This window comes from Aythya ferina (assembly GCF_964211825.1).
Source record: "Aythya ferina genome assembly, chromosome: 7".
Classification (NCBI taxonomy): domain Eukaryota; kingdom Metazoa; phylum Chordata; class Aves; order Anseriformes; family Anatidae; genus Aythya; species Aythya ferina.
In genome coordinates, this window is record NC_140302.1 from 20,095,132 (window position 1) to 20,109,711 (window position 14,580).

The 14,580-nt window shown below is 40.9% G+C and overlaps 1 protein-coding gene across 5 annotated transcripts in view; it reads right to left on the minus strand.

The window, feature by feature from the left end:
- Nucleotides 1-429: 429 nt before the first annotated feature.
- Nucleotides 430-14,580, minus strand: part of ACTA2 (actin alpha 2, smooth muscle) — a 37,773-nt gene continuing 23,622 nt past the window's right edge. For 2 of the 5 annotated variants that reach the window (XM_084526212.1, XM_084526211.1), the window contains 10 exons: nt 14,221-14,368; nt 13,687-13,862; nt 5,833-6,004; nt 4,453-4,581; nt 3,880-3,990; nt 3,291-3,375; nt 3,036-3,197; nt 2,603-2,794; nt 1,484-1,665; nt 430-720 (listed from right to left, as the gene is read on the minus strand). In XM_084526212.1, the coding sequence (XP_084382338.1) occupies nt 577-720; nt 1,484-1,665; nt 2,603-2,794; nt 3,036-3,197; nt 3,291-3,375; nt 3,880-3,990; nt 4,453-4,581; nt 5,833-5,961 (1,134 nt within the window). In that variant the 5' untranslated portion in view covers nt 5,962-6,004; nt 13,687-13,862; nt 14,221-14,368 and the 3' untranslated portion in view covers nt 430-576. Of the gene's footprint in view, nt 721-1,483; nt 1,688-2,576; nt 2,795-3,035; nt 3,198-3,290; nt 3,376-3,879; nt 3,991-4,452; nt 4,582-5,832; nt 6,005-8,543; nt 8,689-13,686; nt 13,863-14,220; nt 14,369-14,580 lie in introns of those variants that run through there. The other 3 variants (XM_084526213.1, XM_084526210.1, XM_084526209.1) reach the window with 3 other exon arrangements.

The following is a 14,580-nucleotide window of genomic DNA, read 5'->3' on the forward strand; positions in this document are numbered from 1 at the left end:
ATTGCTGTATAAAGCATTGTACCTCTGGTCCATACAATGAGAGAACTTCTTCTAGCATGACAGCTGTGAATTAAGTGATGTAGACAGATAATATTTCTGGTTAGAGCAGATGCAGAGCAGAATGCGCATGCACATCCTGGTATCGAACAGACACTATGCTTCTTTAGTGCTGCCCAGAGCTTCAAAAATCAAGACTAGCTCTGCTTGCAGACTAAAATGCAGACTAAAATGCGGCTAAACATCAACAACATGCTGCCTGATAGTCCAGCATTTTCTAGCACTGATACCATTGAGCAAGAGGTATTTGCTACTTTTTCTATTAAGCCCAGTATAGTGTGGTAACAAATTTACGCCACAAGATGGAGCTTCACACCAGCTGTAATGGTACATCCAAAAATGTGTCTTTTTAAAATAGGAGCAGCAATCTCATTTGCATATTTAAAATTTATTCCAAAAAATACATAGTATCCAATTAATGAGTCATGATGAAGGATTTATGGAATGAAATTATAAGAATGTATTTTCCTGAATACATTCACAGTAATACACTAAAAAGACATATAAAGATAAAGCAATTTAAAAGCACTTGCGGTGAACAATGGATGGGCCGGCTTCATCATATTCCTGTTTGCTGATCCACATCTGCTGGAAGGTAGAGAGGGAGGCAAGAATAGAGCCTCCAATCCAGACTGAGTACTTACGTTCAGGAGGAGCAATGATCTGTTTAAGAAATAAAAACATTAAACACGACTTTCAGCTGTGAATTTGTTATACAGAAGTATTAAAGCAGTGATATTTGATATTACTGAAAACAGTGTATTTGTACACATTAGTGTCATCCCTTGCCATCCCAGTCAGCAAGTCATAAAGTTAAAAAGTTGTTATTGAAATCTGAACCTAAGTCCTCAATTTTTACAACTGAGTCAGTTTGACCAGTAAGAGTGTATTCATGACTGCAAGTGAGAAAAGAGGAAAAGCAGTTTTCATATAATATATGAGACAAAACACGCAATGGTAGCCAAGGAGGGTTTGGAAGAATGAGTGACCTAGAACACCCTTACTGGTATAGCTGACAAAATGTTTGCAAAGCAAGAAAGGGGGAAGATTCAAAGCAGCAGAGAGAAGATTGGCTGGTGAGAATCTCTTTCTTTACTGAATTGTAGGCTGAGGGCAGAGCCAGTATTTCTCCTTCGTTCCCCTTTCCCTTAACCAAAAAGGGCTGAAGAAGCTTGATACAGCCCCAGGAAAAATTATAATTTATGCTGTTAGGGCAGTTTGCAGAACATAGCATGAGAAAGAAAGTCAGAGGAGAGATTATCTTCCAGCAACCAGGGTGATTCTTATAGTTACCAAGCAATTATTATTTACTATAACATACAGACTTGATTGAAAAAGAATTTTGTGAAGTGTTACTGTTTTTCATTAGATTTTTGAGGATGTTGCACATGCCAGCTAAAGTAGTCTACAACTAATTGTGCCATACCTTGATCTTCATGGTGCTGGGAGCCAGAGCAGTTATTTCCTTTTGCATCCTGTCTGCAATGCCTGGGTACATGGTAGTGCCTCCAGACAGCACATTGTTGGCATAAAGATCCTTTCTGATGTCTATGTCACACTTCATGATGCTATTGTAAGTGGTTTCATGAATGCCAGCAGACTCCATGCCTAGAGAAGTTACATCAGAACACTGAGGAAGCAACTCCTTACAGGGACTTTAAATCGTTAATACAGAACGGACAACATGAACTGCAGTGTCTCTTTGGAAGACACCAGTCTTCAGAGCTACAGAAACTGGAAAGTCTTTCTGCAGCTGTTTAAATTATTGGAGTTCCTTGAGGGTACAGCCCTCCCCTGCTTACACACACAACGCCTCCTTAAAAAGAAAGCCAGGGGTGTGGGTGTACAGTCTCCACTAGGCTTTTGCAGAAATCTCATAAGTCCAAAGAATTCCTTATATGGTCCTGGAATCATTTGTTGTTTTTTTTTTTTTTTTCTTCTTCCTTTCTTTAACTGAGACAGCTCAGAGACAGAACAGTCAAAATATGTCCTAATACCTCTAAGTATGCAGCTACTGTATCAGTTTCTAAGCTGAAATTTACCAATCAGCAGAAACTACACAGGATTTTTACATGACCTTGCTGCAAGCCTGCCTTCATAGCTATTGATTTGCTCTGCAAATGTACAGAACCATGGATTCAGGATTTGGAGTAGTCTTTTGGAAGAATAAAAGTACTGGGTTTTGTTTTGTTTTTTTTAACCCCTCCCTGCAAGCACATTCAAACTACAACCCTCACACTATTTAGAAAAATGTCTCTGCAGCCATACTTTTTGTAGTAGCCAACTCCATAACATACAAAATGGTGTGGGCCCGAAGCCAGGAATAAACATTCAAGGTTTATTTTGGGAAAGTATTTTGCTTTACTGTTTGACATAAAGTTCCTCCCACTGTATTAATAGTGCTGTTTTAAAGATTAGTTTATAATGGGCAATAGGACACACTTGTGTATACATCTAAGTGTGCTAGCAAGGTGTACAATCAAACCAAAACAGGGACTTAATATTTATGTGCAGCTTACCAAGGCCAAACAATCACTCAACCTACCAATGAAAGATGGCTGGAAGAGGGTCTCTGGGCAGCGGAAGCGTTCATTTCCAATGGTGATCACCTGACCGTCAGGAAGTTCGTAGCTTTTTTCCAGTGAGGAGGAAGAGGCAGCAGTGGCCATCTCATTTTCAAAGTCCAGGGCCACGTAACACAGCTTCTCCTTGATGTCACGGACAATTTCACGCTCCGCTGTTGAGATGATTGTGTTTAGAATGGTGCTTAGAAAGGGCCCAGATGTATCAACAGGTGGTTCCCTTTCATCCTCTAACACCCTCCCTATTTATTACTCTAATGCCAGTCTTGCTCCCCTTTCCTGTTGGATTCTTTCTTGCTAAAAATCAACTGCGGAACCACTGCTATCCCTTCCAAGGCCACTAGAAGCATTGCACATTAAATAACTCCCCTCCTCATTTTAGTAGCATGTTCTTACCAGTGGTCACAAAGGAATAGCCACGTTCTGTCAGGATTTTCATGAGGTAGTCTGTCAGGTCGCGGCCAGCCAGGTCCAGACGCATGATGGCGTGCGGCAAAGCGTAGCCTTCATAAATGGGCACGTTGTGGGTGACACCATCCCCAGAGTCGAGCACAATCCCTTTGAGGAGACAACACGCACAATTCATTCTCAGCTGCACACCAAAATGCTTTTCTATTTCATATGCCTGTGCCACCATCTCCAGAGGCCTACCTGTGGTACGTCCAGAAGCATACAGGGACAAAACAGCTTGAATAGCTACATACATGGCTGGCACGTTGAAAGTCTCAAACATAATCTGAAATGAAATTAAGATAATCAGTTTAACAGTAGGGATCTTAGCTTAGTTGTAGCCATACACTGAAAGAGAGATTTTCATATTTATTGATAGTTGGTAATAACAAGGAAGGAAAACACTTCTAAATCCATATGTATTTGTCCTATAAGACATTTCCCTGTGTCTGGTCTATATCTATGATGTATGAATAATAATACATGCATATATTAAAGATCATTTTGTGATAGGCCTAGACAAAAAAAAATAATACTAATAAAAAGATGAAGGTGATGTACGCTTGAACAGACCAAGGCTTTCATATTCAGAACTGATATGTTGACTTTTTAAAGTAAATGCAATAATGTACAAATTTGACACATGGTCACACTGCACTTTCCATCTTCCATTACTAAGAGATGCACACTACTGGAAAGTCAAGCTGACATGACTAACTGAAATTATGAATTTCACATCCTGCTGAATTCACAAACTTGGAATTATTCCATAGCTTCAGAGTGAGATTACCTGGGTCATTTTCTCTCGATTGGCTTTGGGATTCAATGGTGCTTCAGTCAGCAGAGTTGGGTGTTCTTCAGGTGCAACACGGAGTTCATTGTAGAAAGAATGATGCCAGATCTGAGTGCAATGGAAGAAGGCAAAGGAGAAAGAAATACCATCAACTAGCAGCTCAGAATCACTTTCAGACAGGTGCAATGCTCCAACATTCTGCTTACAGCATTTCAGAGACAGATAAGTAATGTTTCACATACAGTTGTTCTTATTGCCTCCATAGGTATTACAAAGTAACATGAAAAAGAAAAACACAATCCTCAGGTTAAATATATCACTGCTAATGGTATATGATTTCTAAGAACACGCTAGTAAATGAAAATAAATACATTCTTACAGTAGAAGATACAGAGCCAAATAGGCTTTATTCCAGCTCGCTGTTAACAAGCTTTTCATTAAATCACACTTGATAGCATGACACTTTCATCTCTAAAATTTATTGAGTAATCTGTAAACATTTGGTTCAAGTGTTTTTTTTTGTTTGTTTGTTTTTTACCAGTGATACACATCATTTCAATGCTGAAATACCTTCTCCATGTCGTCCCAGTTTGTAATGATGCCATGCTCTATGGGGTATTTCAAGGTCAGGATTCCTCTTTTGCTTTGGGCCTCGTCACCTACATAGCTGTCTTTTTGACCCATACCAACCATCACACCCTATAAAATAACACAAATGGAGTTATTCCCTCAAGGAGAGGTGTCACAAACACTTCTTATAACAACATTGGCTGATATAAATCCAGTTGTCAGTGATACTAGTAATAAAATACTTTAAGAATACTAATTATTGGAAAATTACACATTGCTCTAGTTTCCAAAATGAAATGTTTAGCTAACTTAAACCTCTGGAGTTCACGTTTCCAGTACAGTAAAAACAAAGAGCACACAAGTACAATTTTTATACCATGGTAAATTACATAAAAAAGTAAGTACAATATTAAATTCATCAAGATGAAGTAGAACAATAGGCAATTTATAATGTTCACTGTTTAGGGATGACCTGCCTGTTAAAGTATAATAAAGTGGAGTTAAAGCGGAAAGCGACATTGTGCCATTTAAGGGCCAAGATGCAGCAATACACACTTCACATTTTCCAAAGCTTAAAATTATTATGATTATTTTTAATTTTTTTTTTTTTGAGACTAAAATATTGCCATTAAAGATATAAACAATTTAAATCTATGAGTACAGTTTACACTTTAGGGTATTTTTGTGGATCCTGTAGAAGTGGTCCTTGGACCAGAAACTGGAAACTACTCTATGTATTAAATTAGAAATACTGTCAGAAGAACCAACAACTAACAAACAGTATATACTAGGATGCTTTGACTACATAATACTCCTATCTGAACTTTGTCATTACATGCTCCAAACCTTGGCTTCTCTAACAGTTTTGTCTTGGAAACACTTAAATGTAAAACCTGAAGCTAAAGAAAATCAATCCTAGATGAGTGCCCATTTGTGCCTATAAAGCTAAATGAATAAAGTCAGGAAGGCTGATAGGAAGCTGACTGAAACCTTCTCCTTCCTCCTTTAGCTCTCCATACATCATCTATCACCAGCTTTTATGGCAGTCAAAAGTTACAGATGCTTCTCTATCAGGCTTGTTTGCTTTTAGACTATCTTTACTCATCAAGTTCTTTGGGTGATCCAGAATCAAGGGACAGGAAGAAGAGAGCATAGAAGGAAGTGAAAAAAATTAAAAGGATTCCTCTCACAAGACTAGACATTGCTTTGACTCAGGTGGCTGCACTGCTGGACTTCTACCTGGGAGTACTGTGTTACACTGACCTCCCAGGGCTCTATTTGCACCAGACGCAGGAAAAGGTGGCTCTGGGTGGTCAGCTGGGGATGGGGCAGCAAAACCTTCTACAAACCAAGTGTGGAATAAATAAAGCAGTTCATCACCTGGTGCCTGGGACGACCCACGATGGAGGGGAAAACTGCTCTCGGAGCATCATCCCCAGCAAAGCCGGCTTTGCAGAGCCCCGACCCATTGTCACAAACAAGGGCAGTGCTGTCCTCTTCCTCACACATCTTCTATGTCAGTGTTCTCAGGACCTCCAGACAGGAAACAGACCTATAAAAACAGCAGGAAAATAATTAGGAAAAAAAATATGTATAAAAAAAAAAAAAAGCAAACCTCAGAGAACCAGTCTTGAAGACAGAGAACTGTATGAAAGGAACCATCACACAGAAATACTGTATGCAACAGACAGTATTCAAGGGATTCCAGAGGAGAATTCCAATCCTGCTGCATGGACAGATGGATCATTACAGCTCTGGGACAGCAAACGTTTATCTAAATTTGGTCAGAGAAATCCACTGCTGGGGGGTGAGTGGGAGATAAAAAAGACTGCTGGACTGACAGCTGCAAAAACAAAGATCCCTTTGCATCAGATTTAACACAACATCCCCTGCTTTTCTACCATTTTGATAAAACCAGTGCACGTGGAAAGCTAACAGATGTAAGAGCACTTTAGCCATCACCATTTAGTCTTGGAGTTCCCAAAGAATTAGCACTTCACCTGCTAGTCATGTACCAGTGGTACACAACGCAGACATTATACAGTGATAAAGACACATACCCACTGAGTCAAGATGTCCAGCTAGGATTATATTTTTCCCTTTTAAAATAGAATAAAGGTTCCTAATATAGAAAGAAAATAAATAAATAAATAAATCAGCCCTCCCTTAGTTACTCAGACAAAAAAAAAATCCCAATTTTAAAATGAAGTCAGAGACAGCGTGTGTTTCGAAAACTGGCCATAGCATATGCTCTATCATAACTTCAAGCCAGCTAAAAACTTGCATTTAGAGTGACAGAGTAATTTATACTAGCTCCCTGTTTCAGTAAAACAGAAATTGTTTTCCTCCTCAGACAACAGGAAGATAACATGAGTAATAAAAATGCTTTGAGGGTTTTGTATTAAAGTCAGTTATAGAAACAAGCCCTGAATACCAGCACTCAGAAGAACTATTTGCCCACAATTTATTGTGTGGTAGGGAACCACCTGACTACCTGGGATCCCAGGCTTCCATGCAGAATTAAACAAATTACAGTGTGTTAAGAGCTAAAGGAGACAGCTGTCATCTACCAACCCAACTGGCTCCTCACACAGTCCCTAAAACCTTCTGCCACAGAATATTGGAACTGGAGGACAAAGTGGCAACGGGGTCAGTGAGAGCCATGGCTGATGAGCAAGGGTGTGTACAAAGCCGCTCAGCCTGTACCCGGGTGGAACAAGCAGGGACAGCCTCTGCCCATCCTTCACTTCAGATCCCCCATCCCGTCCCAGCCATGAGACACGGCTGTAGTGCTGCTTCTGTAGGCTGCATGGGTGTAGAAGAAGAAAAGGACATGGAAAACCCAACTTGACGTGCTCCAGATACTTTATCGTTATTCCCAAGAAAGAAAAGTAGGTTGCATTTATTAAATTTACTCTTGGGGAAACAAGCTCTTTATATTGAAGCATTTACTCAATGGGGCATAATTGTTATCTAACGTGAATGAACAGAGTGGTTTAGACAAACCATTTCCTAATTAGGAAGCAGGCTTTTCAACTGGCTGTTTTTGGAACAGAGCTAGAGGTCAGGGGGTTTGCTCAAACCAATCGCAGGGAATGCGATGCCAAAAATCACTTGGGGGAGGGGAAAGAAGGGGGCAGGAAAGGCTACATTTCTGAGCTCAGAGGACTCTAAATGAAAACCATATTTAGTAATAAAGCACAAAAAGTTGAAAAATCAAAGCTGAATCATTCAGCCAGGATTCTCTGCTGCCAAGCAGTGTGTTACAGCTCAGGATTGCTGTGGCATGCAGTAGTAAAACCCTGCAGCAGCAAATGTCACTCAACACTGTGGAATAAAGCAAAATACTCTCCCAAGCAATTAACACAGTATCTAGCCTCTTACCTCTACCTGCTTTACATCTAAAGATAACCAATCCCTTCACCAGTCTCCACAGCATACTATTAAGAGAACCCCAGCCTCACAAGGAACACTGTGTGTAACCTGTTCCTTACTAAAACATCTGGCATTTAGCAGAGCATTAGTATCACATACATGAAGACAGGGGTATACGTGTACATACACATGCATCCTCATTGCATCCTTTTAGATACTGATATATATATACATATTTTTTGCATGCTTCCAGCCCTTATTACAGTCATAATTCTCCAAAACACTCGTGTCACCCTAAGCTAAGAGCAGTGAGGCAAACCTGCTGAGAAACCCTACTATACAGTGGGCAAATTTACCACCCCCTCAGGAACTCTGTTGTGTCCAACACCAACAGCCCAGGGGCACAGGTTCACTGAAACACAAACACAGCTATCATTCCAGCTGCACCACCACACAGCCTGTGTGCCTTTAGACAGTTTCTGGAGCATTAGTGGAATCAGCAAAATCATCAGGTTGATTTCCCTTTCAGAAGTGCCATAAAATAAAAACAACTCAGTGTAGATACTACAAGCATTTTATCAATTCAGTTCTACTAAGTAACGCATAAGCAAACTGCAGTACAACAGTACATCCTCCTGAATCACTTCCATCTGACATAACTTAATTAAAGTCCTCCACAAAACCGTAAATCACACTGTTGGTTCAGTGCCACTTACCCTGACAGTGCTTGGCTGCGGATAGCGGCCCTGGGATGGTGCTCTGTGTATCTGAAAGCACAGAGATTATATAGCCCCTTCAGCTCTTCTCCTCCCACCAGCCTCCCAAACAAGGAGCAGAGACAGACAGAGACAGAGCCGAAGTCTCTAACAAAACCATATAGGGACCTTATTACAAAAACCTCTAATCTGGGTGGCCACAGGCCCTGGGTCTCTTCCACTGCATTCCAATGTAGAGCTCATGAAACAGGAGGAGACTTTCAGCTGTGTAAGATAAACACTTTAAAACTTCAGGAGAGTGGCTAACACAGTGAGACAAAGCGTGTCCATGACAGGCACCCTCTGGCAGGAAGAGCATGTGTTCAGATGACAGAGGTCCAGGCCTCGACAGAAACATCCAAGAGGCAGAGTAAAAATCTGGAAGACCAGTCATTTATGACAGGGAAGGTGTTTATAAGAAGACACTTCACTTTGATTAAAGATTTTGACAAAACCAATGATAATATTTCCAGCAAGCTGCTGAATTTTGCTACAAGTTCTCCTTAAAAGCTTAGCGTTTTGCCTGCATGCTAAATGTTGCCCATAGTTTTAGAAGTACTGAAAAAAAAGTACCTGCTGTTGTGTAGGGTTCACAGTGGTGTTTGAAGGCAGTGGAAATATTCTGTTAAAAGATTATGATCAGCTTGTTATAGGTGAGAATCAATTTTTTCTTTCCCTATCAGCTTATTTTCAAAGCCCTAGGAACTGTGGGCCAACTTCATCCTAGTGTTACTCCAGTGATGGCCACAAGTCTGTGTAAACTCACATCTCAAAATGCTTATAATGAAGTTATTGAATTGTATAACCTCCAGCTAGCTCTGCCACTGAACATATTTTTAGCGACTAAAGCAAGGGTTCTCACTGTACAAGTTATTTTCAGAGCACGACAGGATTTTTACAGCTGCGGCCAGCTGTTCTCTAGACAGGCTGACTTTCGTGGAGCTGCCCTTTCATAGTCAATAATACATAGCCATTAAATTACTACTAAAGACGAGAAATCAGCATGTCTAAACTCCATCACTAGACAATTACAAACTCACAACTGGTCTATGCACACGAGCCAAGAACGACGTGAAAATCCAAGAGAGATCCTTGCTTTGTGAGTCTTGTTACAGATGAGAGCAGTGTCATGTGTTTGCTTACAGAGTGCTGCCTAATGGAGTAGTCTTAATGCCAGAGATCCCCCCTACAACCGCAGAGGGAGTTGGTCCGGTGCAGAGGTCTGAGGATTAGGCAACATGTAAAGATAGCAGTCAGGAAGAATTATGGATTGAAAACCAAAAGGAATTTAACTTTTAAGGAAAGGAACTTTTAAGGAATGTAATTGCTTTGAGGGTCAGAAACAGAAGCTAACAAGTGTTGGATCATGAGCCATGCAAAAGCTATTTGTGATTTCCACTTCTAGCATTTGGGCAAAAGATAAGAGATATTTTTTAAAAATAACCAAAAAATAATAATGATAAAAAAATTCCCACAAACTACCAAGGTAAGCCATCCACAACAGAGGATATAAGCAGATACTTTCTTGCACATCTCCAACTGACCCTCAAAGAACAGCTGAAAAGAAATACTCTCTTGTCAAACACTCAAAGACATAGCTGACAGAAATTATGTACCTTTCATAGAAACATAAGCGATCAGCAAAATCAAGTCAACAGAAATGAGAATTTCACACAGGAAACCCCTTCACTGCAGTATCATGTCTGATTTTGTTACAAGCACCAATTACCCCCTAGACTGGAGGAAGCATAGTCCAAAGTTTTCAGAAGCATAAGCTATTACTACTCCTTGGAAATATCTACACTGGGACAAAGATCCAGAAGAATCTAAACTCCTTACCTGAATGAAAAAGGTTCACTCACCCAAACAACAAAAACAAAAAAAAAACCTTACTGGTGATGACACTCTAGTGGATACAGCACTTATGAGATTTCAAAGCCAAGTAAACACCCCTTCAGTAGGGCTGCCAAGCAATTCACACAGCACCCCAGTGTAGCTAGAAATACAGGCAACAGTTTTTTTATGAGACCTCTGTGGATATCAGGGGACAGTGTCTAGCAGATACCACAGACAGCTTCTTCTCTCTGTTAAACTTCATCATAGTCCCAGAAACTTAGCCTGGTGCATACCCCAGTACTGGCGGTGGCAATGGGTGCAATGAGGAGTGGTTCTATGGATGGGGAGTGTGCATCATTTTGAAATACCTTGCATGTCACAGGCATCAAAGTTTGGGGAATCCCAGCTTTCAGGGTGTTTGTGAAGGACACAGCAGACACAGGTTCTCTCGGAAGGGGCAGTTGTCGATATGACAAGAAGGAAGATACACAGGTATTTGTAGGGACCTACCATATGCAGAATATCTGATAGAGATAGGATTGTGCAGACTGGAAGGGGTAAGCCAGCCTGACTGCTTAAGAGACTGACTTAGCAGTAGTGGTGGGTACAAAGGAACATAGCACAGCACAACCCTAAAGATGCTGCACAACCATGCATTCATCACACAACTGCGAACCAGTGCTCAGCAGGCAGCTTGTCTCTAGGGTGTTACGCTATGGAAGGTCCCGGGGCAGGAAGGAAGGAAGGCAAACAGGTGAACTATGCAAGGAAATGAGGTCAGTCCAGCTTGAAGGGCATTACAAAAAATAAGTATTTCTTTTGAGTGATCTCATTACTCAAGATACGATCATATAGATATTGCTAAATAAAAACATGCAGGAAAAAATGACATTAGTAGTTTATGCCTTACTTCTCAGCAACACAGGTTACTGCCAGAGGGGTGAGGGAAAGGGGAGGAATGTACATGGCATGATACTGGGATAAGAACATAAAAAGAATGGAACAGAACAAGTCTTCTGACAACCAAGCCTTAAATGCTGAGGATCAAATCTCTGAACCTTCCTCTATGGCTACAGACACATACCAACTTAGCCCAAACATGCAACTATTTTCACAAGACAAAGAACAAAATACCATTCTTGAAAGGAGCTTAATTTCCCCTCTGGAGACCACTTCCTGCTGCCTACCTTTCAGCACTTACCCTGCTCATTTGTATAGAAACCACCACAGTGCAATTTGCCCAGGGTGTGTACACCCTGAGGTTGTAGCTCTTTCATTGCACCCATAGCCAAAACGTGTATGATTTCTCTTTGAGTTCCTCCAAGATCTTGACACTTACCCACTCAAAAGTTTGCCCTTTTACAGCCTACATCACATGAGCATGTCCAGCATATGACCAGAGAAAGGAAAACAACAGGGAAAAGTAATTCTGCTTTTCTTTCATAGACTTTCCCCTGTTCTCTTTACAGTGATACTAGCAAGTTCCCATGTACATTGAGAGCTTCCTCATTGACTTCAAGCATCTTTCAAGGTACCAGTGGAAACTCAGAGCTACATGTTTCTTAAGTCAATCTTTTCATTTTTCAGTAACTTATGCAAATTGTTGTATGAACAGAAAATGTACTTGAGACTCCATGCCACAGGCGCTGTATAGCTACCACGCCTAGGAAACAGGCTACGGCTGTCCTGAAGAATGCAGGCTCTGAGGCCATGCACTAGCTTGTAGATGTCATACTTTTTTGGTAAAGGAGGACAGAAGTTGCAGTCTTATCCCAACTGCTATAGAAAACTGGGAATAAAGTAACCTCTTTACTCATAACATTACAAGCCATTACTTTATAAGGGAAAACAACTTCTCAGATGTGCATGGAGACCTTCCTGCTTAGATCTAATTGGCTGCTTAGGAATGAGGCTCTGCTAAATATGTCCCCGCTCCCTTTTATTTGGTGATTCCTTTCATCTTCTCAGCATTAGCAGAATCTCTAAATGTTTTGGTTTGTCTGGCTTCAGGCCCTCTCCTCTACCTCATTGATAGGCTTTACACTTTTATTTTCCCCCTCCCTCTGCCCTTTTGAGAAAGGCAGGAATAAATAAGCTTTAGGGAGCAGAAAGTCCTTCAAATAACCTGATTCATTGCAGCTGTCATGCAGTGTGCATCTGTAAAGTGCCAGATTAACCATAAGCTCTCAGACATATAGACTAGCATGCTTTATCATTGCCAGGCTCTATTGTCTTAAGACAAAATGTCTCTAATCATTCTCAAGACAGCTACTCAAATGCGGGAGTTTTCAACCTACAAAGTCTGGAAAATAGTTTTGCCAGTGCTGCCCAAGAGCCAAGGGATACACTTTGCCTCCTGGGTGGGGTGATGAAGCATTTTAATTCACAAACTTCATTCATCCTCTTAACAAGGCATCTTTCTCCACGATAATGTTAAGTAAAGTTTCCCCTCATTCAAAAACAAAGGAACGTACTCAAAGTAAAAATGAGCTAATAGTTCCCTCCTCAACCTTCTTTGGTAAATAAACAGAACATAAGAATAAGCCCGCCTGGGTCAGGCTGATATCCATCTAGCCCAGTATCCTGTCTCTGAGATTTCCTGATAGCAGAAGCTTAGGATAGAAAGGGGATATCTACAGCAATAATTTTCTTCTTATACCCTTCCAGCCTGCTTATGTGCAGCGTCAGAATGTCTTGAGACAGGAGTTTGTACATATATCTTCATGTGTAATAGGTGCAGACAATTTTTCTCCATAAGCTTGCCTAATTTAAACACAGTTTTGGAGATAGGTTGTCCTCCATGATGTTTTGTGGAAATAAGCTCTACATTTCATCTGCAAGGCACCACCCATAGCTCATACTCCAGCTGGTGTGGACATGCCTCATATTAGAAAGAAAACTTCAAATATATCAGAAGCACAGTCCAAGCAACAGTCTTAATACCAAGAGCTGCAAATCCACCAGAGATCCTGGATAAGTACTCAGGCTACTAGCCAAGGCTGAGCTTGGCCCTGCTGTGTGTTAAGGCAGCAGCTGCTCAGTAGCTACTTCACCGCTCTTGAAGAGTTATCTGCTCTAGCTGACATTGTATACAAGGCTACATGATAATGTTGCACTGGCAAGTTTCCTAAGAGCTATGAGAGAATGGATTCCCCCAGACTGTTAATCAGAACCACTCTGGTAACATGCTATCTAAATTTGTCCAAACGCAAAGGGAATGTTCTTTATTACTGTGAGAAACAAGCACTGTACTTTAAGGAACACAGACCTGCAGAACGTGTGCATGGGGGCTGGCAGGAGACAGGGGTTCTTCCTCCTCTCTTCCTTTCACAATGACTTCTTCACTTCCTAATCAATGTATTCCCAGACTGGCAGCAATAAGGAGACCAAGTCCCCACCACACTTTTGGAAAGGGCTGTGTTGAAGAGAAGCTCCATAATTATCCTACCAAAATTAGAAAAGTTTCAAGATGAGCTTGCACATTATGAGAAACCAGCTAGTTCCCATTAAAGACACACACTGGAAGCCGGTTTCATGAGGCTATTACTTACTCATTGCATGCTTAGTCATATCACAGTTTCACAAGCCTCAGTGCCTGTATCATCTGGTCAAGCTGATCCTCCAGCAGACACCAAGGAAAAGGATCTACAGAGGGCAATTTCATCCACTCCTGAATTTAACAATTTTCTGTAGTTGTCAGAATTTCACTTTTTCTGACCAGCGCACAACTCCTGTGCATGTAGGCTCTGGATGACAACTGTGGAGTCCCCCTCAACCCAAATTTTACCATGTGGGTACGTACCTCTCCAGATGGGCCAGCCAGTTTCCAGACCCTTTCTCCCAGCTCCCAGGCTGGGCACACTCAGCACAGTTAGGTGGCACTGCTGGGTAGGACAAAAAGACATCCCTGCTGCAACTTCTTTGTCTTCTCCATCAGCCACTCAGCACAACTGAAAAACAAACAACTCCTGAGAGCACAGCTGTGCTCTTTTTTTTTTTTTTTTTTTTTTTTTTAAACTTGCATGAGAAACACTGTAATACAATGAAGGAATGAGCATTAAATGGCAAATATATTTTTTTATTTTTATTTTTTAAAAAGAACATCATACATAAACTACAAGGGGAAAATCTATGACCTGCAGGACTAAAATAAAGACATACT